Below are 26,548 nucleotides of genomic sequence, written 5' to 3'. Positions count from 1 at the left end.
CTGTGACGTCATTGCAATCGATCACATCACGCGTTAACGGTGTTACCCGAGGAAAGGCCCCATAGGTATGAAACGACGGCAAAACAGTACAAACAAATAACTTCCTCTGAAATGTTTTAGGTCGTCGGTATCAACACAACAACGCAGTCTATTACAAAAACAACTAATTTTCCGTATATAAATCAGCATGAGTACTGTTTCCGATCAATCTAATAGGCGAACTCGGCAAACATCAAGCATATACTCACGGCGCCATTGTGGTCTCCTAGACTGTCCTCTTCATTGGGGCCATGGTTTCCATTGAGTCCCTACGGCATACCTGACGTTTCCAGGTGAGTTTTACAATTTTACCTGTCGCATGCGGCATTTCAGATACCCGTAACGCCTTATAAAGGTATTAAAGACACCGTTAGTGTTGGAAAGGTCCGCTGTCCATGTATCTGGACCGTGAACTATGGTGCGAAACTACCTGCGTTAAGGCCTAATTCTTGTGCAGAAATACTTTCACTTCCGCATAGTTACGTTTTTAGTTATGCTCTTAAAGTGTCTAAATATATAAAACCGGATTTCTTGGCAACGATTTATAGACAGGGAACGCTGTAAACATGTGTCTCTAGTATTTTCAAACGAATTATCAGTACCAGTTAGGTTGTGAAATAATTATTAATTTTGATCATACTAAACGCAGGCAAACTGTGACATAAACAATCCACTGACAAGAATAGCGGACTTGGTCAGCAAGCAAAGAATATCCCTTTGTTAGTTCCTCTTTTATTGCAGCAATACTTTGTTAGAATAGTGGGGAACTACCCTTTCCAGTAAGCGTAATCGCGGTTTTTCCATTACGTAAACAATGTCTATTTTTATGAACCAGACGTAGGGGGTTCCCCTTAAGGGTGACACACTACAGTTCCCGTGGTAGTGTGCGACAAAAAGTCACGAAAGAGTTTCGAGGGTCTGAGTTCACATTTCACATAAATTATGTGCTTCGAATTGACATTGAATGTTAACATGGCTGAAAAGCGTATGAGTTGGTGTGTTTTGGGTGAAAATTGAGTGTGGGTGCGAGCCTTATTTCCGGATATTCATCCGCGTTGATTGTGAAGTGTCCCTTTTTCAGCTACATAAAACTTGTTAAGGTATGCGCATGTTACAAGTACATGTATGTGAATCATTGGAGAGTAAATGGCATCTTGCATTTCTTCCTTTACAGTCAGACTGAAGTGTAGTCTGCAGATCGTGTGTGTTCCTGCCTGAAGCATGCAACCGATCGATGAAATGGCTACCTACACTCCTGCACCGACCGAAGCACCAGAAACAAGTATGATCCACTCCGATACTGACACAGACACGGTCAACATAAGCCTCAACATTCGTTTGAACTTCAGCTATTCTACCAACATCTCCGACCTAAGAGGAGCATACGCGATTCTTGTGGCTGTTTCAGTTTGTCTTTTTGTGGCCGTCGCCGTGTACCAAACTGTCATGAAAGCCCTCATAATAGTCCTAGTCGTTGTCGTCATGGTGGCGCTTTCATACGTGATGTACGTATACATGAACAACAAAGTCAACCTCACGACACAGTTCAACATCATAAAGTACCTCACAAAAGAACAGAGACAAGATCAGAGTAGTGAAATTCGTGCTGCGGGTTCAGTGGTCAACATGGGAAATATAGACTCCGAAATTTCACGCACGAACGAAACACAACATGCACATCGGCGCCCGGCTGAAACTGTTACCAACAAACATGATGACACAGAAATCATCGGTTCAACTGCTGGGTTACAGCCGGATGTAGTCAACAGTGCCCCAGTGACCATGGCTACAGAAGAGGATGACTTGCCTCCGATTGAAGATGAAGACGATCCTGTTCCTGGTGGAGCCTATGGCCAGATGACCCCACTTTGTAGATCACAACCATTCCACGAGCAACAAAGACAAAGGCAATCGCCTCAAAGTAACGACATACAAGTAGCACAACGTTTACTAATCCAGCTACTCGTACAACAAGAAGAATTTCAACAAGCTGCCTTCAGGTCACAACTTCTTCAACAGCTGCCAGGAAGACTAATGCAACCGAACGACTTCATGTCTACGTCTCCAATATTTAGATTCGCTGGATTCCCTTCCGAAAACTGCGCTGTCGTCAGAGCAAGGCATACTACCGGAAGCGAAAGCATGGTTGTTCGCCGTCGAACCACAGCAGTGGATGGACCGTATTTTGTGGACCAAGACGGTATGCAAACCTTTATTCCTTAATTCCTTAATTCCAACTTGAATGATTGACTGTGTGACATCTGGCTTTTGATGCGCATTCCAGTTTCTGCAATGCGTTCTGTTTAATGTGCATTGCTATACATCTGATATAGGATGACAAAGGACGTTTTGCTATTCCTTAATTATGAAGGTGCTCGAAGCGTAACGTTATACGTAATATTGACGCACAAAAACACAATACATGTGAAAATCTATAGCTTATAATACTGTAACTTCCAAATTAAACTAAGCAGCATTGGTGCTGTGATGTCACAAGTACTTGTAAACAAGCTATTAAAAAAGGGGCTGTATAATGGCGAAACAGTCACATAATTTTGATCTTTCACTTACATCTGGTGTCTATTCTTATTTCCGTTAGTGATGAAGCCGTATTTCAACATCATCGCTGAAAAGATGCCTGCAGACTGGAAACAACTGGCCACAAACCTCCACGTGACTTTCGAACAGATCCGAGCTGTGAAAGCAGAGCACTCCGGCGAATGCTGGATGTGTTGTCACCAGGTTCTGCACATGTGGCGCAGTAACAACGGCGTACAAGCAACAGTGGAAGACTTGATACAGGCTGTGAGGGAAACTGGTCACCAGGATGTTGCAGAAAATCTGGAAGCTTTGCAGTTAGACTAGAACTGATGCCAAACGAGTGTTGTCTTCACTAGATCCCTTAATGTTTGCTTGTATGTTACATGCTAGTTGGGCAGCCCTGGCTGTGGGTGCTGAACAGCCACACCAATGACTCGATAAAGGATAAAGTTCTGCCTTAAGTAATAGCTTTTTTTTAGTTTTGAAATATGAGATATAAATATATACATCACATATAGGTGTAAAGATACTGCTCTGTCATATGAGGATGTTTTTAGATGTTTAGATTTGAGGCTCAAGTCAGTGTCCAGTTTGTGCATATTGTACTACCCCAGCTTGTGTAAAGGACTTCAAGATCAGTGCTGCATCATTTATGTGTAAATATTACATTTTTCTCACTGATCAAACCTGATGTATCATACTTTGTCCATAGTTTATACTGTATCAATGCGCATTACAAATAAAAGCAAGAGTAAGAGAGAAGTTGATTTGCTTTGAATCAAATGCTTTGATTTTTTTTTCTAGATGATAGGAAATAACAGACAAGAAATATGAATATGATAATAAGATGCAGATGCAGATGCGGAACCCATAAATGATGATGATATTTCAGTCTTCCTAGTTTTACCAAGTAGCTTTAATTTCATACTCCATTTCGCGAAGCACGTCACCGGACATTAAGCGGTGCATTACTTGAAAAAAATTCAATATCAGGATTTTCGTACACCGATAGAATATAGTATTCCGTAGCCATACAACTTGAAATAAGGGTATTTGAAACAAATGCGACTACAACCCCCAGCTACTTTTCAAAGAATGTTCGCTATTTGATAGGTGCGACAAGTTTATTAAACAGGTCCAGAGTCCTTGTGTGACGTCAACCCTTCAGATCGGATTACCTGACAAAAGGCCTCATGGGCATGTAAAGAAGGCAAAAGAATGCAAACAACTTCCACAGAAATTAGGGAATACATGGCCATAACGCGCTCAATTGTACACAACTGATTTTCCGTGAATAAATCATGCATGCGTATTGTTTTTTTATTAATCTAATACGCGAACTCGCAAACATTAAGCAAATGCTTTTCGCGCCACCGCGGTCTCTGTGACCTTTTTTACTCGGGTCATGGTTTCGATTCGTTTTCCCCATGGAGTGCCTGAAGTGAGTTTCCGGGTGAGTTTTACAACTTTACCAGTCCGCATGCACCTATTCAGATACCCGTAACGTCTTGCAAAGGTATTAAGGGCTTAAAGGGGACGTGCGTGGTGGAAAGGGTCCTTGTATCTAGAACGTGAACTAAGATGCGAATGGATCTTCCTGCAGTGTGGCTTGAAGATCTTCAAGTTCTATGGAAGCACTTTCACTTTCAATCTGCTGTGAAAATGATTCCGATATAAAAGTGGATTTTTTGCCTGTGGCAGCCACGGGGAACTCTATCTAAATGAGTCTTCTCGATTTTCAAACGACTCGTAGGAACTAGCCTCGTTATCATTACCAGTTTTGTTGCTCTTTTTCAATTTTGATCAAACTAAGCGCAGGCCAACTGCGACATTAACAATACACAGTGACAACAATAACGGGTGCGGTCTTTATGACCACAATACATTAATAATTCATTTCGATCCCGTAAGGCTATTCTAAAGAAATAACATGCAAGTAGGCATGAACTAGGGTTTTCCATAACATACTCAATGTCTATCTCCAGGCAGCAATCGCGAGGAGGTGTTCCCGTTATAAGTGGCTACGTAATGGAGAAACCTCTGGCGTTTGGTTTATAGAATTTCAGAGTGGAGGCGCAAGTATTTAGAGCCGACACCAAGCGATATCGAGTAATGTAACTTCATAAGCCTATGGTATTTGCATAAAGCGTCGTGTGAATTCAGTGCATACAATGTGAATCTTGTGTTATTTCCACTACAGCCACACTGTCGCACACGTTGTATGTCACCGTTTTCCCCGCCTGCAACCAAGCTGGAAATAGCCAGCAAACATGAGTCAGTCCAATACCGACACGAACATTGTCAACCTCAATGTGAACATCAGTATCACGAGTATCTCCGACCTTCTTAAAGTGTTAGTCACCCTTGTAATCATCGTTTTCATTATTGCCTTGTCCACCATTGTCGTTCTCACCATTGTCGTATCTTCATACCGCATATTTGTTTACGTGAACAATAAAGTCAAACAACTGTTGGAGAGCAAAGCTAATCCGCTCACAAACGGAAAAGAACAAGAAGATGGTCAGGAAAACCGCATAGCACCCCCAGAGCTTATTGCAGAATCAACAGAGGGCCAAGAAATCCCATCTGCCACAGAACAGCATGGAACAGAAATGAAAGCTTCAACTAGACAACAGCCAGACACTGGACCTAGTCAATTGGATAGCAGAGAAACAAAATCTTCAACTACATTTCAACAGCCTAGAACTGGACCCCCTAATCAACGGGATTGCATAGAAGTTAAAGCTCCAACTACATTCCAGCAACCTGAAACTGTACCTAATCTACAAGGTAACGCAAAAATGAAAGCTCCATCTACATTTCAGCAACCTACAACTGGGCCTAATCTACAGGATAACACAGGCATGGAAGCTCCAACTACATTTCAGCAGCATACAACTGGACTAAATCAGCGGAATAGCACAGAAATAAAAGCTTTAACTACATTCCAGCAACCTACAACTGGACAAAATCTACAGGCTAGCACAGAAATGGAAGCTCCAACTATATTCCAGCAACCTGAAACTGCACATAATCTTCTACAGGGTAACGCAAAAATGAAAGCTCCATCTACATTCCAGCAACCTAAAACTGGACCTAATCTACAGGATAACACAGGCATGGAAGCTCCAACTACATTCCAGCAACCTACAACTGCACCTCATCCACAGGGTAACGCAGAAATGAAAGCTCCATCTACATTCCAGCAACCTACAGCTGGACCTAATCTACAGGATAACACAGGCATGGAAGCTCCAACTACATATCAGCAGCATACAACTGCACCTAATCTACAGGGTAACAAAGAAATGAAATCTTCAACTACCATATCCCAATCTGATGCGGCAGATAATGCCCTGGAAAATGAAGATAAGGAAGAATCATCTTCAGATGAATACGACCCTGAAGAAGATCAGCAGGTGACCCCACTTTATAGACCACTACGACTCCGACGGTTGCAACGAAGACAAGTGAAACAAAGTACCTTCAAACAAGTGATACAAGCATTCCAACAATGGCAACAACAAAGGCAACTAAGTGACTTCATGTCACAGGTTCTCGGCCAATCCCCAGGAAGACAATTACAACGAACTGCCTTTACACTTCCAGTAGTTGAATTACCTTTAGAAAATCGTGCTGTCGCCAGAGCAATACTGTATATGGGAAGTCAAGATGTTGTTAGTCAAGTCACAGAAGCATGTGCTGAGGAAGGACCGACTTTTCAACAAAATGGTAAGCGACCCTCAATTTCATAGCTCACATACTTTCACAAACAGACACATCTTCAGATTACAAAATATCGTTTTCCAATCTGATTACTGTCAAACTCTTACATTTGTTTATATGTGACTGGCCTCATTTGCAACTTCATGTCTGGTGTTTTTTGTTGGTGGCGATATTGGTGATTAAACAAACAAACAAACAAACAAACAAGAAAACAAATCAATTTCATGTTATTTTCCACCAGAGATGATCATGACGCGGTATTTCATGCTCATCGCCAGGGAGATGCCTGCACACTGGCAAGAACTGGGCCTATACCTTGGAGTACCTTTCTCTCGGATTGAGACAGTGGCTGTGCAATATCCAACGGATATCAGGATGTGTTGTTTGCGTGTCTTGTTCTTGTGGTGCAGTAACTATGGTCACAAAGCAACGAAGGAAGTTTTAATAAAGGCAGTCAAAGACACAGGTGACCAAGGTGTAGCAGAAATGCTGGAGAACCTGGACGGCGTGTCTACAGATGTCCCGGCCATTGCACAGGACTGACATCTCAGTAAAACCACTCGTGTTATAGCGCTAGTGGGGTTTATTTTCATTAGATATCGTACCTATAAATACTGTGAAAGTCATGAGGTTTAGTTTTATATATGTGTCCAACTTTTTTTCCTTTGGGCGAGGAGTTTGGACGTAGGCGTAGATTTACACTTGAACTGTGTTTTTTATTTTATTTCTTGTTGTCCACTGAATGTTTGATTGTGTTGCTAGATATGTTATTTTCCATGCTGTGCAAGTGGCGGCAAGGATATAAGTTGTATATAACTTGAGTCCGCCACCACTTTGTCTTCACGGTCCCTTTTGTATGTTTGAATGTATGTCTTGTGCATGACAATAAAAAGGTATGACATTCTACGTATATCATTATAACTGCGTAGTCATTTTTGTGGATCTATAAGAAGTTAAATGCATTTCTACCACTTTTTGCCTTCCTTATCAACAAACCATTCGCACGGTTTACGTCACCACATTCAAACGCACCTGTTATGTTTACCTGTGCCGGAAGTTCAAAGTTCATGGCCCGACTCTGCCATATCAGATTACACGGTAAGCACTGACTTACTAGTGAGCAAAGGCCCCATAGGCCCCAAAGCGGCGAACTTGTAGACAGATACATGTGTTACCATACTAAATGTTGGACACCTCATACCAAATAGGCAACAGCGGTCGTCTATATGCGCCACAACTATTTTAAACAGTTATCGGTCCAGTGTTCCAAGTTCCAACTCTGCAATAATGATAAGGCAAATACCATTGAACCATTGGGGTCATTCAAGTTAGACTGCGACGCATCGACGAGTCAAGCTGGTCTCTCGGTTTGAGGTAAGTTTCCCAATTTTAAATAGTCGGCACAAGCCTATTGCCATACTATTTAGCTCTTGTAAGGATATATTGTACCGACTGAGCTTACATTTGGGCCGTAAGTTCAGATACAAAACAGTCCGGAAGGCCATGGAGAGCTCTTTGAGTTTAATACATGAAACGTACTTTCACTCTCGTGTATTACCGTTACTTCTACTGCAAAACACATTTCCCACCAAGCCCCTGGGGGTAAAGTTTATGTATAAGACCTCGTAAGTTGTAGGTGTATTCTTACAAGTTCTTAGTAGACATTAACAGCTTTACTGATTTAATGCGTGCTTTTTGGTCAAATTACGAAAGCGGTTAAACAGCGTCAACCCCAGAATTTCCTGGTTACAACATCTTACAAGTTCTTAGTAGACATTAACAGCTTTACTGATTTACTGCGTGGTTTCTTGGTCGAATTACGAAAGTGGCGGTTACACAGCATCGACCCCAGAATTTCCCGGTTGCAACATGGCGGGTGCAGCAGAGCACAAGTCCCTCTTTCGGTGACAAACAATGGTGTAAGGGTTACGTAACGGACATCCCCTTAGTGCGGTATTGCACACGTAATGCCACGTACACTATACGGGCAGTAGTTTACTACAGATGTATTTGTGCATACCCGAACTTATAGTGTTGGCATATTATGTGAATTCATTTAGATTTAAAAACTACTTTTTTTTCACTACAGCTACACTACTAGCTGTCAGCTGACAAGAACAGTCTAAGTGGACAAGCTCACTGCTGAAAGAGGAATCGAGTCCTTTCGGTGCCAAGTAACTGATTCCAAATCACGGACGAGAATACAGCCAAGAAATGGCCCGTTACGCCCCTTTGCCGACCGAAGAGCCGGAAGCAACCACTGCTCAGTCCGGAACGGATGCAGATAAGGAAACCGTCACCGTCAGTGCTAGCTGTCCTACCAACAACTTCTGCACATGGCGGCTGAAATACGCGCTTTTTGTGGCCGCGATAGTTTGCATTTTTGTGCTCGTTGCCGTGTATCAGACCGTATTGAAAGCCATTCTAGTAGTTGTGGGTGTCGCCATCATTGTCGTGCTCTCTTACCTTATATATGTTTACATGAATAAAAGGTCCAATCTGACGACACAGAAAAACGGCAAGCTGTCCGAAAAAGAAAAGAGGCAAGAAGAGGACACTGAAGGTACAGTAATACCAATGGTGATCATGGGAGAGAGCGTTGCTTGTGAGGAAGAAAAACTGCATCATTCTAAAACTAGCGAAGACGATGACGTGGAAGTAATAGACTCTCCTATAGCAACAGGGTTCCAGTCTCATGTCCCAGTTAATAGAACACCAGTAATAACTGAAGTAGACTCGTCTTCTGATGAAACCCAAGAAAAATCAATATGGCCTTCAGTGTCAACAAACCAGGCAACAACCGTACCATTACTCGATGTCTTAAGAACGCGTGGAAATATAGATCCGGACATGGAACTGATATCCTCAGTTGGATCTGTTGCTGGAGTCGACGTCGCTGCTGCGGTTGCAATTGCCTCTACCCATGCTTTAAATCGCTACACTGGAGGGGTTGCAGCTGTAATAGGTGGAGTGCATTACATCCAAGATGGTAAGCACTCCTGTATTTCGGTCATACGGATGACTATATAGTATTTTTGCACTCAGACATTGTCAGACTAGCTGCAGTGTTTGAACAGAAATATAACCAACAGCAAAACTCGGAATGATCGTAAAGAATACGTACTAGATCTGTTTTAATCCGTTACATGACTCGCCCACATGTATAAAAAGATATGCTTTTGGTGTTTTACCATGCACAACATTGAATGAACGTTGATGGACATCACAGCGTGATGATAACAATCTCCAAGTAGATGTCGCGATCGATCATAGTTTTCTTACGAGTCGGGGTAGAGGACACGTGAGTGGTCTAGAAGGGACGTAATAATAGCATAATTGCATATTCCTTCCCAAAGGGGCTAAATGCATAGATGACCACACGTGGTCTACAAACATGAATTGATAAAATGCTACATTCTAACATTGAAAACTGAAAAACCTACAAGCTATGGGCTATTGCTAAACTAATGATGATCACTAGTAGTTTCTTCTCTCTTTTTGAAACATTTGGAAACATGACTATAATGATATCTGGATTACATACCTGTGCCCGCTTTTCCTTAGGATATCAATTGTATTCAATACTTGACATATGTTTAATCTTATTGGACCAGTTTTAATCTGATGTCAATATCTTTACCTTATTCATACATTGACATTAGATATGAAGAAGTATATCGACACCATCGCCAAAGAGATGCCCGCAGATTGGCAACAACTGGCAAGAAACCTCGGACTACCCTGGGCGCAGATCCGGGCTGTGGAGCTACAGCACTCCGGTAACTGCTGGAGGTGTTGTCAGCAGGTTCTGGACACGTGGCGCAAAAACAAGGGCAGACGAGCAACATTGGAAGATTTGATACAGGCCGTGAGGGAAACAGGCAACGAGGATGTTGCAGAAAACCTGGAAGCCATGCTGGCTGACTAGAACTGTGATATACTCTATGTATCTACGTCATATTAACTAGACGCCTTCATATTTGTTTGCATCTCCCTTTTGTCAACGTTACTTGCACATGCCACATGGAAAGTTTAATCTTTAACCTTTTTGTATACACCTTGTATAGCAAATAAGTAATTTTTTGTCTTTCTAAAATGTGTGCATTTAGGATATGTCTGTTCAATACACAACTATGTTGTATTACTTAGATTTGTGTAAAGCTAAAAGGCATAGAATCCTTGCTAGATTAGGTTTGAAGACATCGCGAAAACGCAGTGCTGTAGATGAGGCTATCGTGACTTTTCATAAATAAAGATTGGTGTTGAAATGTATCCGTTTTCTTACAGTTATTGAGTACTCTCAATGTAACGTCCAAAGGTAGACACCATGTATATGGTAAACGAATACAGAAAAAACATAACCTTCTCGGCGAAGGTAACTAGTAAATGAACCTTACTTTTCCTGCCTAAGGTGTTTTGCACATTTAAGCTGCACAATGAGCTGGCTGTTCTAGATGGAAACTGGAAGGGCACGAGACACAAAAAGAACTTGAGAGAAAATGTTAAACGATATTCTTCAATGTACCTATATCTTCTTTTTTTTCAACAAAGGGACAAGGGCCATGATATCACAGTTGAACAGTATAAAAATCACATGCACAACATGCCAAAAATTAAGATTGTTTTATGCATTTTGAATCGACCTTCCCAGCCCTTTAACTTCTCCAGAACAGCCGTGTAGTTGCAGAAAACTCAAACACTCTAGTCAGTCAGTCAGGTACGTACGTGTTGGCATTACGTCATATGTTTACCTGGTTTTCACCTGTGACCTGTAAAGTGAGTCACCTTTGAAATAATGACAGGGAGCGGTAATCTGTAATATTTGTAGTTTATCCGACAAAGATTCGAAGTATCCGAACCATTAAGGAAAAACTCAAGCATAGGTTCTGAACTAATAATGAAACGTAATAAAAATTCAAGAAAGGGTTTGCAAGAAAGAGAGTTTGGTGTCAAATAAAAGCCTAATACAGATAGATTTATTTACCTTAACTTGTGTACCTAGTTGACTCCTTATCTGTGCATTAAGCGCATGCAAGGATGTTAGAATCGATGACGACACTGCAAAAGTTTGAACTGTAATGAAGCCCTCACCGTTGTTTTGTGAGCGTCACACCCCCTAGCTAACTAAAGCATGACTAAGCAATGGGAAGTCCCAAGTTGTTGTTTACCGAGCCGCCATCTTGGATTCAAGTTTCTGACCAAAGCCAAGATAGACCCCCATTAGTCCATACCTTTCTCATGAGATATTCACATAAAGACAATTGCTGCCCACTCTTCGAAGACGGGTGACCTGACGCTATCACACTGGTCAGTTCGAGGAGCAACGTTGAGAGATACTCAGAGACACAAGTAAGTGAGATCATGCCGGTTAGACTAGAGAGACTTGCGATCCTTTGAAAATCTCTGAAAAGGATATTTCAGTAGTGTCGAATGTTTGTTTTGCATGTTGCAAAAGTGTGTATGTATATTATATGTAGTGGTGATGACATTGCAGTTTACCATAGAGGTTAAAGGGGATAACCTATTTGGGTTTACAGAATGTTAGATAGCATGCCGCCATGATAGGTCAGGTAGAGAAATTATGCGTTTCCTTTGTAGTTTCACTTCCGCATTTTGTTCAACACAAACACGTACGCAGACGGTTACACTTGATAGCCTTGATATCGGTCAGTGTTGTCCAGTTCAAACATTCTATTGGTGTTCAATATTTCTTTAAGTGTTCAGCCTACGGTAATGCCTACAAGTGTCGGAAATTCGAGTATCGTTCTTTAAAAAAATGCTAAGCTCGGTTGCGATCAGGACTAGGCGACATTATATGGTACTAAACGTAATGTTTCCTGTTGTCACGCGTTAACACATACTCGACGGCACTGTGTACTAAGCTATTACAGCTCTTGAACCAAAGAACTATGGTTTCATCATAAATATCTGGGTTCATGTGCTGATATATCATCGGTTGCCGCGCTTAGCGTCGTAATGTTGCCGTAGAAACGTCACAAGCTATCAATCACGGAAGAAACCATTACCGAAGGAGGGAGGTTGATGCTACGGTACAACTTGTGTCAACGCGAATTTGCTTTCAATAAGAAATTTGAAGGGTTGAGGGGGCTACCTAAACTCCAAGCAGATCCTACGGTGGCGGGACAATATCCATTGGCCGAAACGATATCCATTTTCTACCGTGCGCTGGCAAATGGATATTTTTTTTTGGCCCTGTCCCGCCGGCGCCACCGTAGGGTCTGCTTGGAGATTATTGGACTACTCAGAAATTGTTGGGGGAATTCCCATTTAAGCTAACATACAAGTACTTCCAGGGATTTCCCGAAGGGGTTTACCCAGTTCCTTAGACAGTCGACAGTCTTTTGATACCAAATGCAACTGTATGTAAACTTATATCAATCCATTACACTGCACTACAAATTGAAAGTAAAGTTACTGCTTCTTTCCAGGCGCTGCCATTTTGACGAATATCAACTAAAGGATGATCCCGAAAACCGAGGTAACCTTAATACAAATCTATCACATTATCATTAGTTATCAGAATCGTATCCCATTGCACTAGTAATTTCATGATTATATACAATACTGACATAGCAAGATTTTCACTTCATCCGGTCAAACAACTTTCACCATCTAATTTGACTAGAAGCAGAAGAAATAGACTGTAGTTTATCAATAACACACAGAAAAGGAAATTTCCAAGTGACACTTCATATGATTATCATATATAGATGTTCGGGTGTAAACCGTTTCATGATTTTAACTGCACACGCGCAGTGTACTGCATTGTAAGTAATTATATCAACGTTGAAGATCCCTAGAATCATAAACAAAACACGTCTGACTGAACATGTATCATGCATAGCCAAAATCGGAAATTTTAACAAGTTAGGGACCTTCACCTTTGACCTCGCGCATGCTCAGTTAAAACCGTGAACTTGTTTATAGAATAGTTGTTGTGTACGTGTAGCACGTCTAGCACATCACCTACGATTTACCGTAAGGATATTCTCCTATGCACTAGGTTATGTCAGCTCTGGTAACGGCTGCGATGTTCCTGTTTGGCGTGACGTCAGCCAGAGACATAGACGTCGGCTTGTGCTCGGTAACCAGGGAGACTTGTGCGTGTGGATCAGCCGGAATCAACTTCATCATTACTTACAAGGCGTAAGTCTGCTCGTTATGTACAATGTACTTATTACCTTCGCTAAGAAGCTTATGTTCTTGTTTGTTTAGTTGTTTGTTCGGTTGTTTATTTGGTTGCTTTGTTGTTTGTTTGTTTGGTTTGTTTATTTTTTGGTTGGTTGGTTGGTTGGTTGGTTGGTTGGTTGGTTGGTTGGTTGGATGGTTGGTTGGTTGGTTGGTTGGTTGGTTGGTTGGTTGGTTGGTTGGTTGGATGGTTGGTTGGTTGGTTGGTTGGTTGGTTGGTTGGTTGGTTGGTTGGTTGGTTGGTTGGTTGGATGGTTGGTTGGATGGTTGGTTGGTTGGTTGGTTGGTTGGTTGGTTGGTTGGTTGGTTGGTATTATATACTCTATGTATATGAAGTACTATAGAGACTCTTACAGCCTACTCTAGTAACTAACTCTGTAGCTATTGTTCACCATGGCACGTTAATGTATGTTTGCAGATGCTCTGCGTTCTACAAGTGGGAGCACTACTGCCGCCCGTGTGACGGCGTCAAGCATGACCAGGTGTGCGAGAAATACCGCTTCTGCGCAGAGTGCCGTGACGTCAGCTACGGTGAGAATGACGGCTGCGCCAGGTGTCCACCTGGGAAGTACGGCAAGTTCTGTACTTCAGGTGAGTTCTGTTGAGATTTATTTTTCAATATGTCGTTAACAAAATGACGCGGTATGCCTCTGAAATATCACTTTGGACAATCATGAAGTTAATTGCTCAGTTGCTAACGAAAGATTGTGAATGTTATCTGAAACGTCTGATCGTTTACAAAAACCATCCATTTGCCAAATCAGGTTGCATATTGCATATAGTTTAATATTTGATATCTAAGGTTGTATCATGATTCGTCAATATTCAAGTACTCATTTTGTAAGATGTAATAGCTACAACAGTGTGTGTTCTTTATGCCTTTCGCCTAAAAAGAAACAGATGCAGGTCTGATTTCACTTTGCAGAGAGCTTCCATTATTCCAAGCTGATGAGTTATTCCCTATTATAAACTACTAGTAATTTTGGTTTCCTCCGATGTTTCTGACCAGATTGCCAGTGCCAGAACGGCGGTGTCTGTAACCAGGACGGGACCTGCCGATGTCCGGTGGGGTTCCGGGGAACGTACTGTGAACAGGCGATTGGTCAGTACATGTCTTACGCAAACACGGTTCTTTTCATTTTATTTCCGTCGGCTACGTTGTAGATTTTCATGTAGAACACATTTTTTGCCAGTATCCACCGATTTCTAGTATATAGCCCGTGGACACCTTATAAGCGGACCTTCGAACAATTATTGATGTCATCTCACGTGTACGGGGGCGTTGAATCTTTATAAATTTGAGTCTAATACATTCGATGGATACAAAGTTTATCATTTTATCGTTAAGATTACCACCAGCCCGCCTCAAAGTCTTGCTCTTGAAACTAGGTTATTGACTGATATTCTTTACTAATAACCTGTGAAAATGCTATAATTCATTATGATGATAAACTGTATTGCACAACCGTTGCACAAGGCAGAACGTGTGGTATCTTTTGCTACATAGCAACAACCTTTCTTACGACACTTGTCCATTAAAGTTGACGGCAGCTGGTCTGACTGGAGCCCCTGGTCGGCCTGTAGCGTGACATGCGGGTCCGGGACACAGACTCGTAGCCGTACCTGCACCGACCCGGCACCGGCAAACGGCGGGGCACCGTGCGAGGGGCCCGCACAGGACACTAGTACCTGGGACTGCCATACCGGGACAGGCTGCCCAGGTAGTGTAACAGCACCTACCACGTACCCCTAGGCTAAAAGGTCCGGACCAGTTAGACTGGTCAGACAGTGGCGCTTGAACCACACTGTTACATAACGTACAGTGTACTCTAGGTAGCCATAGCAACTGCTCAATTTTTATCATCCATGGCTATCGCCATTGCTATTTTATATTACAATAAATGAAGCTTAATTTGAAGAATAAAAACTTACATTATACTCACCACATATTTTGTAACACCAATTGTGAACTGTCTTATAGAATGAGTGTTGTGGTATTATAGAAATATAACAGAGAGTAACATCGCTAACTTTACATTGCAGAAAACCCTGTGGAAACGAACAGTTTCAGTTATTTTCTACACTTTTTTCACTTAAAGTTAAAAAGTTCTAGTACCTTGTACTGCACAGTGATTTTCTATACTTAATTAAGAGTCTAGTGCAAAGTAAAACCAGTCATTAGGCCCCAGAGGAAGGTGACAAACAACTTATCAAAACGTCGGTAGGTAAATCCACACTGGCTGTGTCAGAAGAATTGCAATACTTAATTGTAGATTTTTCTCTCCTGTCGTAGTTGACGGTTCCTGGTCCAGTTGGAGCCCGTGGTCTGCCTGTAACGTGACCTGTGGTAGCGGCACCCGGTCCCGCCTACGTGTTTGTGACAAGCCGGCAGCCTCCAACGGAGGGAAAGAATGTGTCGGTGAAGAAAAGGAGAATAAGGCATGCGACACTGAACAGCCTTGTACAGGTACGTTAGCTAAGCAGTCTTCGGAGTAGAATCAGAAGAATATACTGCATGACGAAACTACAAAAAAGCGGATCCAACGGTCTATTTTGTTGGCGTTTCTAAGTTTAGAAAATCCAAGAAGAGTAGCTTGTCGTGATAATAAGATTCTTGAAACATTTGTTACATACTCCATGGCCACATGGGCCAACTGATCATGAATATATATCTTGAGGGTATAAAATCTGCTATTATATAGAAATTTCTCCATAACCGTTGACTGGGTTTACTTTCAGTATTTTCTGGATCAGGAGACATCGCCAAGACAATAGTGATAGGCCTACTCCTTGTTGGTGTCGTTTTTGTACCGTGGTGTATGAAAAGGATCATAACTTCAGGTAAAAATTGCGCTGTTAAGTATTTTACATTTTCATGCAACGTTAATCATATCATCAATATTTGTCACGAAAAACGAAGTGGAAAAATCCAGCATCTACCATTCACTATTTCCCATGCATGCACAAGTACAGTTTCTGTCCATAAGTTAATTCTAAGTTTATCACTACGGCGATAAGTTGTATGCATGTGAAAGTTATCGTAAGAAGGTATTTGACTTCAGGGAAGACTGAAAACATTGTTTTACATCAACTTTCAAGATCTGTAACGATAGGATTGTTAGTTTGGCATTTTTCTACCAACTTTTTATCACTTACAGTCTCCTTGCCATTCTCATCGCCCAAGAAGCTGTTCATCGTCCACGGAGGGGAAGACAAGTACTCGCTAGTGGAGCCACTTGTACGGGAAATAGTAGATCAGGGTTTCCCCAAGAAAGACGTGTTCTACGATAAGTGGTCTATAGGATACACACAGGGTATTAAAGAAACTATCTCCTCAGCAATCCACGATAGGTCCTGTAAACTAGCAGTGATTGTGATAAGCGAAGACATGGAGAAGAAATACTGGCCTAGGAAAGAGTTTGAGGAATTCTTGAGGCAAGGGAAGGCGTTCTTCCCTATTTTCTATGGCGTGACTCCCGCAGAAGTTAGACAGCGTTACTCGCCAACATTGGCAGATACACGGGGAGTGGAGGTGCCTAGGACAGGGGAGAGGGTGGATGAAATCTGGATAGCGGGAACCGCAAGTCAGATACGCAAGATTCTACAGGGCAAACTCTAGGGACATGATACTATCAATAGAGAAGCTGAAAAGTCTATGGAACAATTACTTAGTCATTATGATATTTCCAAACATTGGTCATCCTGATTTTCTGTATTGGTGTTCATTTGATTTTGACAAAATGATAGATGACACGCCTTTTTGTGGTAAAATATTACATTCTTGAAAGTTTCACAACCCAAAACATTGAAAAGATTGGATAACTTTGGTAGGCGTCCTCTATTGTCATCTACTTACAATGAAACATGCGTTCAAAGAAAGTTCCGTTTTGATCTATTGTGTCTATTATGTTACAGGTAATTTGTGTGTAATAGTTGTAAAGTGTATATGGATGTTATAGTTGACAAAGACGTAAGAATAACAATGAAACGTACAGTTATGCCATTAATCAAGATTACCACTAGTAAGAAATCATTGTGCGCAGATAGGAGACAATAAACATGTTTTATGGAAGAAAAGAGTACCCAGGGTTACACGGTAAATCAAGCTGCTATATCATGTTGATACATGTAGATAGGGCAATTGTTTTACTACATAGTGATATTGTTACTGTACAATGATTCGTTTGATAATCGATATTGTTTGTTATCAATCGAGGGTAATATTTCATAGATTATATCTACTATGTCAACTCTGCAGAATTAATTCAATGATTAAAAGTGCTTTGAGAATATTCGGGTTTTATAGAAACGCTGATTTCAAATTATTCGAGTATTTCGTATTTATCAATTCACAAGATATCAAAAAAAGTAAACAATACAAAGTAACAACGGGCTCAAGCTGTGCAACTTATATCCACCAAACTCAAACCACCTGTACATCATGAAAAAATGATACAAAACAATCAAATATTTCAATAATGATAATAGATACAAAAACAATTGAGTTCTATAAGGGAAAGTCCCCACCCAAATCATAAAAAAGACACGAAAAAAAACTTTTCGTGCCATTGGCTGATTTGGTTACCATAAGGCATGAATTCCATCGCAAGCAAGTAAATGACTGTGTCTATATCAATACAATCAATGTTCCAGTTTTCATGAATAGAAAAACAACTCTGTCTTCTTTGCATTTTCAATTCTTATTGACTAGAAAGACTGGGTTCGTGTCGAAAACAACCAAACATTTGTCCATGCCTCGTACACAGACACAAAACTTGAGTGGACTTAGTTTAACCTGGTGACGTCACACCTGAGGTCAAAGGTAATAGCAGCAAACACGTCAGGTGGTGACCTTTTCCAGAATACGGCGACGGCGTTCGGCTTGTGTTCTGGGCGGAAACAGGTGACACCGTGTTCAAGACGTCTTACAGGTGATATTCATGGATCACAACTTCCTGAGAGCGTTAAGGTGAGATATCCATGCGTTTCGTTTCAACGACGGACGATTGATTTACGTTGATGAAGGTTAGATAATGCTTTACTTGTGTTTAATACTGACTAGGACCCCCTTGCCTGCAAACATTGTGCACAACCGCCGCAGAACTCATGATGCCGCCGTGACATGAACACACAGGCCATACCTAAGATGAATCTACTTGACTAGTGTTATAACGAAACTGAACGCCAGCTAGCACCTGTCTGAATGTCGTTAGATAATTCAGCAGTGTGCTTGTAAGCCGACGGAAGGGCCCAGTCTTCATCCGGAAGTAACGCTGAGGCCGGTCTCGAACCCGAGCAAGTTCTGAATGGCCTATAGTCTATGGTGGAACTATTTTGTGAAGTACATGTAGTGTCTCTGAACTGTATTACGGTAGATGTACCTGGATGTCTAAACTAACGTGTCACTAGCACGTCTAATTGCTGCTTATGTATGATTCTAACATAGTGTGTATTCAAGAAACTAGGAGGCTTCAGGTATGTTTCCAGACACCCCAGACTGGCGTCCTCTGACGTCGTAATCTTAAGCAGTGATGATCTTTTCTCTCCTGCAGTTGAACAGGTGTGCGGAAGTCTGATCCTACGACAAACCGGATCCGGAAGTATGTGAAACATGGCTGGTCAAGGTAATATATCTGTAATCAGTGGAGCTTGACATGTTGTTAGCATTGACTATTCAGCATTGTACATATCGCAAGAGAAATTAGTTAACAATGGAGATTGATGATGAATAGTTCGTTGATGTTTAACTACAGTAGTCCAGTGACAAGGGGATTATTTTGGTCAGTGACCTCTCTTCAACTATTCTACATTTTTCAACGGACATCTCTGCATACAGAAACCAGGCATTCTGTGTTTCGTAGGTGTTTGTCTCTGCCTTACAAAAATACAAATTGTGCATTGCACTCTACAATTAATCTAACTATACTGAATTAGAATGAATTACACGTAGACATGCAAATGAAAAACAATGATTCGCACGACATATTGAAACACCGTGTATAAACTTCCTAGACAATTGCCTAACATCAGGCATGGGGGGTACCGGTTGTAGCGAATATGTAGGTAAGTTACTAGAGTCATTGGATAATGTGTTGGTATACATCGAGTTACTTTGATTGATAATGTCATAGACATTAGGAACTTAATGCATTCGATATTGAACAATACGTATCTCATTACAGGTATTGAGAAGTGCTTTCTCCAGGTCAAACAAGAAGTCATTGGGTAATGTGTTGGTATACATCTAGTTGCATTGATAGGGACCTAATGCATGGAATATTGAACGATACGTATCTCATTTCAGGTGTTGAGAAGCACTTTTACCAGGTGAAACAGGAAGTGACCTCTGACTGGAAGGACCTCGCCTTCTTCTTAGGTTTTGACGGCCCAGAAATTGACAACATTGACGGCAGAAACCGCGATGACAGGTCCCGCTGTATGGACCTGTTACAGGAGTGGAAAAGGAAAAACAAGGACGCCGCAACTACAGAGGTCCTGGTGGAGGCACTGTCCAATGCAGGCCTGCAAAGCGTTGTGCATGGTTTAAAGGCTAAATGTATACGTACTGGTAAGGAAAGTTTTTAGTTTCTTTCTTATTTCAAGAAGCAACACTCACAAGTTATTCACATTTCTCAAAACAAGTACGACAAGTTGTAAGAGTCTCGATGCTACAGATTGTTTTTAATATATATTCAAACGCAACAATTCCCACAATTGAAAAAGGTAAGTATTCAAACGACTGCTTTGTCATTAGAAAAAATACCGAAACTTATGATTAGCCCCACTCGATTATAATACTACATGGATATCAAAAACGTATGCTAGCCCTTATTGCATTGTATTAGTAATTCTGTTAAGTTTTATTCTATATTTCTACTTTGAATTGTTGCCATACCTTGTACCATGTACAATTGTCATGCAATAAAGTTCTTCTATATCATTTTTAAGTTCTCACAATCTGATTTGCATTAGAAAAATCCGTGACAGGATTTTTTTGTTACTGTTGTGTATAGAAATACATTAACATTTTATTCTTCTCACTCAACAGAGCCAACTACCCAGCCGGAGACATTGACACAACCTCAGCAGGAGACAATGGGGCAACCTTTAAGGGGGCAACCTCCTATTGGGCAACCTCAGCCGGTGTCAAGTCGGCAACCTGGGCCAGTGTCATTTTGCAAACCTGAACCAGTGTCAAGCTGGCAACCTGAGCCAGTGTCAAGTTGGCAACCTGAGCCAGTGTCAAGTTGGCAACCTGAGTCGGTGTCAAGGGGGCAACCTGAGTCGGTGTCAAGGGGGCAACCTGAGCCAGTGTCAAGTTGGCAACCTGAGCCAGTGTCAAGTTGGCAACCTGAGTCGGTGTCAAGGGGGCAACCTGAGTCGGTGTCAAGGGGGCAACCTGAGCCAGTGTCAAGTTGGCAACCTGAGCCAGTGTCAAGTTGGCAACCTGAGTCGGTGTCAAGGGGGCAACCTGAGTCGGTGTCAAGGGGGCAACCTGAGTCGGTGTCAAGGGGGCAACCTGAGCCAGTGTCAAATTGGCAACTTCTGTCGGCGATGGGGGGACCATCTAGAAAATCGGACGTGCCTGCACGCCCAGAGGGTAAATCTGACCTTTCAACTTAAAACGATTTATCATCTATTTCTTTACCATGTCTCGGCTCTGATTTTACATAAACTTGAGACAAGTTTGAAAACGATGAAGCAATATAATGTCCTCCGTATCTGACTCGCATTTGGATGTATGCGTCTTGCATTCCGCTACAGAATTATGTTACTTTTTGGGCAAATCATGTATCAAGATGTACTTAAAGACCTTAGATATGTATGAAGGCAAACATCATGCTTGTGCCTTCCAATCACACCCGATGCCTCCTTGATGTTTTCAGGTCCGAAAAAGCTGTTCATCGTCCATGGAGGCGAAGACAAAGACACCCTAGTGGAACCGCTGGCCCACGAGATTGTAGACCAAGGCGTTCCCAAGGAAAACGTCTTCTATGACGAGTGGTCCATCGAACACGTCACGAGTATCAAAGAGTCCATAGCCTTAGCCACCCAGGATAGGTCCTGTAAGCTAGCTGTCATAGTCGTTAGCGAAGACATGATGAAGAAATACTGGCCAAAGAAAGAGTTTGAGGAGTTTTTGAAGCGAGACATAAGGTTTTTCCCCATTTTCTATGGCGTGAACCTTGCAGATGTTCGAAAGAATTATTCGCCAACTTTGGCTGATACACGCGGGGTAGAAATTCCCAGAACAGGGGACAGGGTGGATGATAACACGATAGCAGGAACTGCAAGTACTATCCGAAAGATCCTTCGGAGCCTCTAGGCAGCTACTCTTGTCAACTAGCATGGGGAAATATGCTGTTTTCTCTCATGTTCCGTATCCCAATAGAATTTTAATTCGTGTTTCCTGGTGGTATGGATGCGTTGTTAGGATATTCGTGTTTCTTCATGATCACGCAATGCTGGCTGCGAATATGATTTCGGTTTGCTCAATTGATAATATTGTATATCATCCATGGCGCGTAGTGTTTCATACCGGCATTATAGCCGCTATAGCTTATGTCAAGGATGCAGAATAAATTCAAGGATTCAGAAATATATTTCGTGATTATTCGGATTTTATTGAAACAATGATCATAGCCGGCCAGCGTTTTTAGTTTTCACCAGTAAATGTGTGTGTATCAATACTAATGCTCTAGTTTTCATGAAATACCATTCCGTCGTATGGCGGGCTATATATTTATTTAGTTGGACTTTTAATTAAAATACATATCAAATTTTCTGGTTGACAAGTAAGATTGTCTTCGTATATACTCGTGAAACCCAGCACTTATTCATGCCGCGCGCACAGACACAAAACCTGTGTGGACTAGGTTTAATCAGCTGAGCTAGAGAGCTAGACGGTTCTTTCCACATGACGTCACTTACACACACCTGAGGTCAAAGGTAAAGACAAACACACTGGTGACCATTTCGAGAAGACGGTAGCGGCGGTCTCGTGTTCTAGGCGGAAACAGGTGTCAAAAGACATCTTACAGGTGACATTCTTGGTTCACAACTTGCTGAAATAGTCCAGGTGAGTCCAAGTATTTGTTCAAGTCGTTGTCACTATAACCGAATTTTATTTTTACGTTCTCACTGACTAGTACCAAGGAGTCAAAACTTGCTACTGCTGCCCCCCCCCCCCCCCCCCCATGCATTACAAACGTCAGGAATGCACAGCACTACAGCACTGCCACATAAATAGACACATAGCTCTATTTTAACAGTGCTACAACAGAAGACTAAAACGCTAGCCATTAAACACAAGTCTGAATGTTTTACTGTGTAGGTGATACAAGTATGCTGCAATGTGCGTGAAGTCCGCAAGAAGTGTCTAGCTTGCACCCGGAAGTAAGAACCGTGCTTCGGGGTCACCGGTATAGCGCGGTACAGCTTACCGAAGTTGCCACCGAAACCTTGATTGCCTATAGCCCACGGTGGGACTAGTTAATAGTAAGTATGTAAGTGAGTCTACAAACGCTATTACGTTCCTGGATATCTAACCTTTATCAACGACGTTGCGTATTTTAGCCTATAGGTGTGTGTGGTTTTCCTTTCTCTTAGCCGTACCGTCACATAGAGCGGTCCGACTTTGCTGTCCGCTGGTTTCATTCCGACCTAAGAAAAACTAGAGAGATTTAAGTGTCATTTAAGACACTCCAGACCAGCCTTTTCTCATGTAACAATCTTACGTGGTGTTGATCTTTTCTATCCTGCAGTTGATCAGGTGTACAGAAGTCGAATCTTTATAATACAACAAACCGGACCCGGAAGTATGTGAAACATGGCTGCCCAAGGTGAGACTTTTGTCGTCAGTGGAGGTGGACTAAAATAAACAAATCCCGTTGCACGTTGTAACTCTTCATGTATCCATTCACTTGATATTAACATGTTCTTGCCTTTCTTGAGATCGCTCACATCTTATTCTTACCTGAATGTATAACAAGCAATCAACTTACTCTACTTGGGTAACATTCCATTCTAAAGTCTATTAGAAAAGTACGACCAAGGATAAATACACGTAACTCCTGGTAGCGACGTGTGGCCCTCTAGCGGAATTTTATCGCTATCCAGCGATTCCAGCCCTATATATGCAAAGCTATACACAGATATATATCTAATATGATGCTTTCTGTTGTAAAGGATGACAATAACAACCCTCTGGGTGACTAGGAATGATCTTGGAATGGACTCTAGTAGATACTATATCATCATTAATCATTGCACATATCATATGTGACAGCATTTAAAACTACTAACATTTCTCATTCCAGACGTTCCGCGGCGGTACTTTTTCTACATCAAACAAGAAGTCGCCTCTCGTTGGAAGGACCTGGCCGAATGTTTGGGCGTTGAAAACTCGTCAATCAGAAACATTGACGGCAGAAACCGAGATGACAGGTCCCGCTGTATGGACCTGTTACAGGAGTGGAAAATGACGAGGGGTGAAGCCGCTACCACAGAGGCCCTTATGCAGGCTCTATCCGACGCCGGTCTACGCGAAGTTCTGGTTAAATTGAAGAATAGATTTCCTGGTGAATTTTTTTGCTGTCATTTCAATACTACATTTCCTATGCATTGGAAAAATATATGACCAACTCCCTTTTTTTACCTCCATGAAAAATGGAGGGATTATTTTTGGTCTGTAGGTGTGTGCTTTTGTTTGTGTGTTGTTTGCTTGCGTGTTTGTAATTGTGTTTCCGGATATTTGCCTTATTAATTCAAAATTGCCATGATCTATCTAAGACAAGTTCTAAATTGTACGAATCTTGTCCTTGTGGCATGTATAATTTAGTTTAAGGTGTACCGTGTACATATCAAGGCATACATTATACAAATGTGGTAGTTATTTCCATAATCAAACTATTTCATGGAAGTATGAGATCTCCGAACTCTTGTTTGTTTTCGTAATACGATTGTGTATAAATTAAGAATGTGTTCTTTACACGTTGATGAAGGTTAGACATCCAGGTAATAAGATACGCATGTGTTCTTTACACTCAACAGAGTTAGCTACAGTCATAGAGCAGATGCTTTCAGTGATGCAACCCTGCCAGGAGCCGATAGAACAACCTTCAAGGGGGCAGTCGGCTTCATCGGTGCAACCTCTTCAAGGGACAACAGAGCAACCTCTGCATTTGACAAGGGGACAACCTCCCCATGGACAGCCTCCCCATGGACAGCCTCCCCATGGACAACCTCAATCAATGTCATGGGTGCAACCTCAGTCGGTTCAATGGATGCAACCTCACCCAATGTCATGGTTGCGACCTCAGTTGACTCAATGGGGGCAACCTCAGGCGGTGCCATGGGGGCAACCTCAGGTTGTACCGATGATGTGGGGGCAACCTCAGGCAATGGCAATGGGACAACCTCAGCAGCCGATGGCGGGAGGTAAATCTAACCTCTCAACGTAAAATATTTGCAACATGTTTTCTAGCCATGTCTCGGTTCTGATTGCCCGCAGAAGTCATGAAAATGTGCTTGCAATCGCAGGCGATATCTCCGACTATTATAAACAATTGTGCCATTGTTTTACCACACATGACAATACCACATTTCATCTTGTTTATATCCTCTTCAGAGTTGACGCCATATTTCAACTACATCGCTGCGAATATGGCTGTACGCTGGCCACAGCTCGCAGCAAACCTCGGACTACAATTTGCCCAGATCCAGGCTATAAAACAAGAGAACCATAATGATAGCTGGATGTGCTGTCAGCAGATCCTGCACATGTGGCAGAGTTACAACGGTAGGGAAGCGAAGGTAGAAGGCTTGATACAGGCCGTGAAGGAAACAGGACACCAGGATGTTGCACAAGAACTCGAAATTATGCAAATTGACTGTAACAAGAAGCGAGATAGCTGTTAGCACCCCTCCATTTGTGTAACTTAGTGATAATTCATCATGAACATGTGCTTTATAGGAAACAATAACCTACAGTAATACGATCCCTTCTTCATCCGACCAGAGTCGAGCACCCGTTTCTGTACGGTATTAACACAATCCTAGACTACAAGATTATAGTAACATCTATGGTCTCTGCCTGAGTCAATAGTCTCTGCTTATGTATATAGCAACATCGATTAAAATTAATGTTCATAAACTTGTTTGTTTATTTGTTTGTGTTTATCACAACGTGAAAGGGAGGAAAAAACAGGCGCATGCGCATCTTTACAAGTTGCTCTTGTATCTGCCTTACATCATTACTTGCACGTGGGGGTGGTATTTCACTTCTGTTCACCCAGTCTCTCACTCGCCATGTGACCCAAGCTAACGCGACGGTACGGAATTCATTGCTACCTATAAACCCTCAATAGCATTCTAAAGGCCACATCAACTGATTTGATAACGACGAAACAAAAGGCCACTTCTTATATTCTTAGCTTGAGCTATATATTTTATTCGCACGCTCGCATCAGTTTTGGGGTTCCCAGAGGATGTCATCCATATGATCAAATTAACATGGCTTAACAGCCGAACACTTGTGCATGCCGCGCACACAGGCACAAAACCCTGTGTGAACTAAGTGCAACCAGGTGAGTCAAATGGTACTTTCCGCATGACGTCACTGTCACACACCTGAGGTCAAAGGTAACGGCAAACACGCTGGCGACCTTTTCCAGAAGACGGTAGAGGCGTTCTCGGCGGAAACAGGTGTTCAAACACGTCTTACAGGTGTCATTCATGGTTCCCAACTTGCTGAGAGAGTCAAGGTGAGATGTCCATGTGTTCGTTTCGCTGTAACGGCAGGCGATTTGTACTTTTACGTCTTCTACTGAGTAGTGACGCCCCTCGTTGAAAACAACCATGCACGACAGTACAACTTATATGCCATGCATACATATGTAGTCACGTAGGCACTGCTTAAGGTGAGTTCTGTTTGAACAGTGCTACAATAACAGACTGAATGCCAGCTAACACAAGTCAGGCTGAATCTTGCACCAGATCTAGATGATTCCAAGAAATACTAGTGGCGTAATGG

General features: G+C 42.0%; 4 protein-coding genes and 1 long non-coding RNA gene across 6 annotated transcripts; all 5 read left to right on the top strand.

Moving 5' to 3' along the window:
• Positions 1–300: 300 nt before the first annotated feature.
• On the top strand, positions 301–2,981 carry LOC136424494 (uncharacterized). The gene is made up of 3 exons (XM_066413111.1): positions 301–332; positions 1,214–2,239; positions 2,639–2,981. The coding sequence occupies exons 2-3, from the start codon at positions 1,261–1,263 to the stop codon at positions 2,902–2,904; spliced, it is 1,245 nt and encodes a 414-aa protein (XP_066269208.1). The 5' UTR covers positions 301–332; positions 1,214–1,260; the 3' UTR covers positions 2,905–2,981.
• Positions 2,982–5,606: 2,625 nt separating this feature from the next.
• Positions 5,607–7,216, top strand: LOC136424499 (uncharacterized). The gene is made up of 2 exons (XR_010753897.1): positions 5,607–6,312; positions 6,548–7,216. It is a non-coding gene; the product is annotated as an uncharacterized lncRNA (long non-coding RNA).
• Positions 7,217–13,333: 6,117 nt separating this feature from the next.
• On the top strand, positions 13,334–17,807 carry LOC136424680 (uncharacterized). The gene is made up of 7 exons (XM_066413306.1): positions 13,334–13,473; positions 13,934–14,106; positions 14,525–14,617; positions 15,057–15,236; positions 15,809–15,982; positions 16,255–16,356; positions 16,674–17,807. Exons 1-7 carry the CDS (start codon positions 13,334–13,336, stop codon positions 17,132–17,134), a joined length of 1,323 nt encoding a protein of 440 aa, XP_066269403.1. The 3' UTR covers positions 17,135–17,807.
• Positions 17,808–21,391: 3,584 nt separating this feature from the next.
• Positions 21,392–21,841, top strand: LOC136424679 (probable 2' cyclic ADP-D-ribose synthase TcpB). The gene has a single exon (XM_066413305.1). It carries the CDS (start codon positions 21,392–21,394, stop codon positions 21,839–21,841), a length of 450 nt encoding a protein of 149 aa, XP_066269402.1.
• Positions 21,842–22,477: 636 nt separating this feature from the next.
• Positions 22,478–25,669, top strand: LOC136424495 (uncharacterized). 2 transcript variants are annotated; one of them, XM_066413112.1, is made up of 6 exons: positions 22,478–22,594; positions 22,850–23,013; positions 23,280–23,357; positions 23,835–24,095; positions 24,568–24,954; positions 25,145–25,669. In XM_066413112.1, the coding sequence occupies exons 3-6, from the start codon at positions 23,345–23,347 to the stop codon at positions 25,432–25,434; spliced, it is 951 nt and encodes a 316-aa protein (XP_066269209.1). In that variant the 5' UTR covers positions 22,478–22,594; positions 22,850–23,013; positions 23,280–23,344; the 3' UTR covers positions 25,435–25,669. The 2 variants fall into 2 exon arrangements, with proteins under 2 accessions (XP_066269209.1, XP_066269210.1); XM_066413113.1 differs by lacking the exon at positions 22,850–23,013.
• Positions 25,670–26,548: the final 879 nt, after the last annotated feature.

Source organism: Branchiostoma lanceolatum, chromosome 18, assembly GCF_035083965.1.
Source record: "Branchiostoma lanceolatum isolate klBraLanc5 chromosome 18, klBraLanc5.hap2, whole genome shotgun sequence".
In the NCBI taxonomy this organism is placed as follows: domain Eukaryota; kingdom Metazoa; phylum Chordata; class Leptocardii; order Amphioxiformes; family Branchiostomatidae; genus Branchiostoma; species Branchiostoma lanceolatum.
This window is presented reverse-complemented; position numbering and strand designations above follow the sequence as displayed.

Excerpts from the sequence above, each read along its gene's own strand:
- LOC136424679 (XM_066413305.1), top strand. The coding sequence starts at position 21,392 with ATGTTTTCAGGTCCGAAAAAGCTGTTCATCGTCCATGGAGGCGAAGAC.
- LOC136424680 (XM_066413306.1), top strand. The coding sequence starts at position 13,334 with ATGTCAGCTCTGGTAACGGCTGCGATGTTCCTGTTTGGCGTGACGTCA. Across the intron at positions 14,618-15,056 it reads GTACTGTGAACAGGCGATTG|TTGACGGCAGCTGGTCTGAC; the intron begins GTCAGTACATGT and ends TGTCCATTAAAG. Across the intron at positions 15,983-16,254 it reads CACTGAACAGCCTTGTACAG|TATTTTCTGGATCAGGAGAC; the intron begins GTACGTTAGCTA and ends GTTTACTTTCAG.
- LOC136424495 (XM_066413113.1), top strand. Across the intron at positions 24,096-24,567 it reads ATTGAAGAATAGATTTCCTG|AGTTAGCTACAGTCATAGAG; the intron begins GTGAATTTTTTT and ends TACACTCAACAG. Across the intron at positions 24,955-25,144 it reads TCAGCAGCCGATGGCGGGAG|AGTTGACGCCATATTTCAAC; the intron begins GTAAATCTAACC and ends TATCCTCTTCAG.
- LOC136424494 (XM_066413111.1), top strand. The coding sequence starts at position 1,261 with ATGCAACCGATCGATGAAATGGCTACCTACACTCCTGCACCGACCGAA. Across the intron at positions 2,240-2,638 it reads GTATTTTGTGGACCAAGACG|TGATGAAGCCGTATTTCAAC; the intron begins GTATGCAAACCT and ends TATTTCCGTTAG.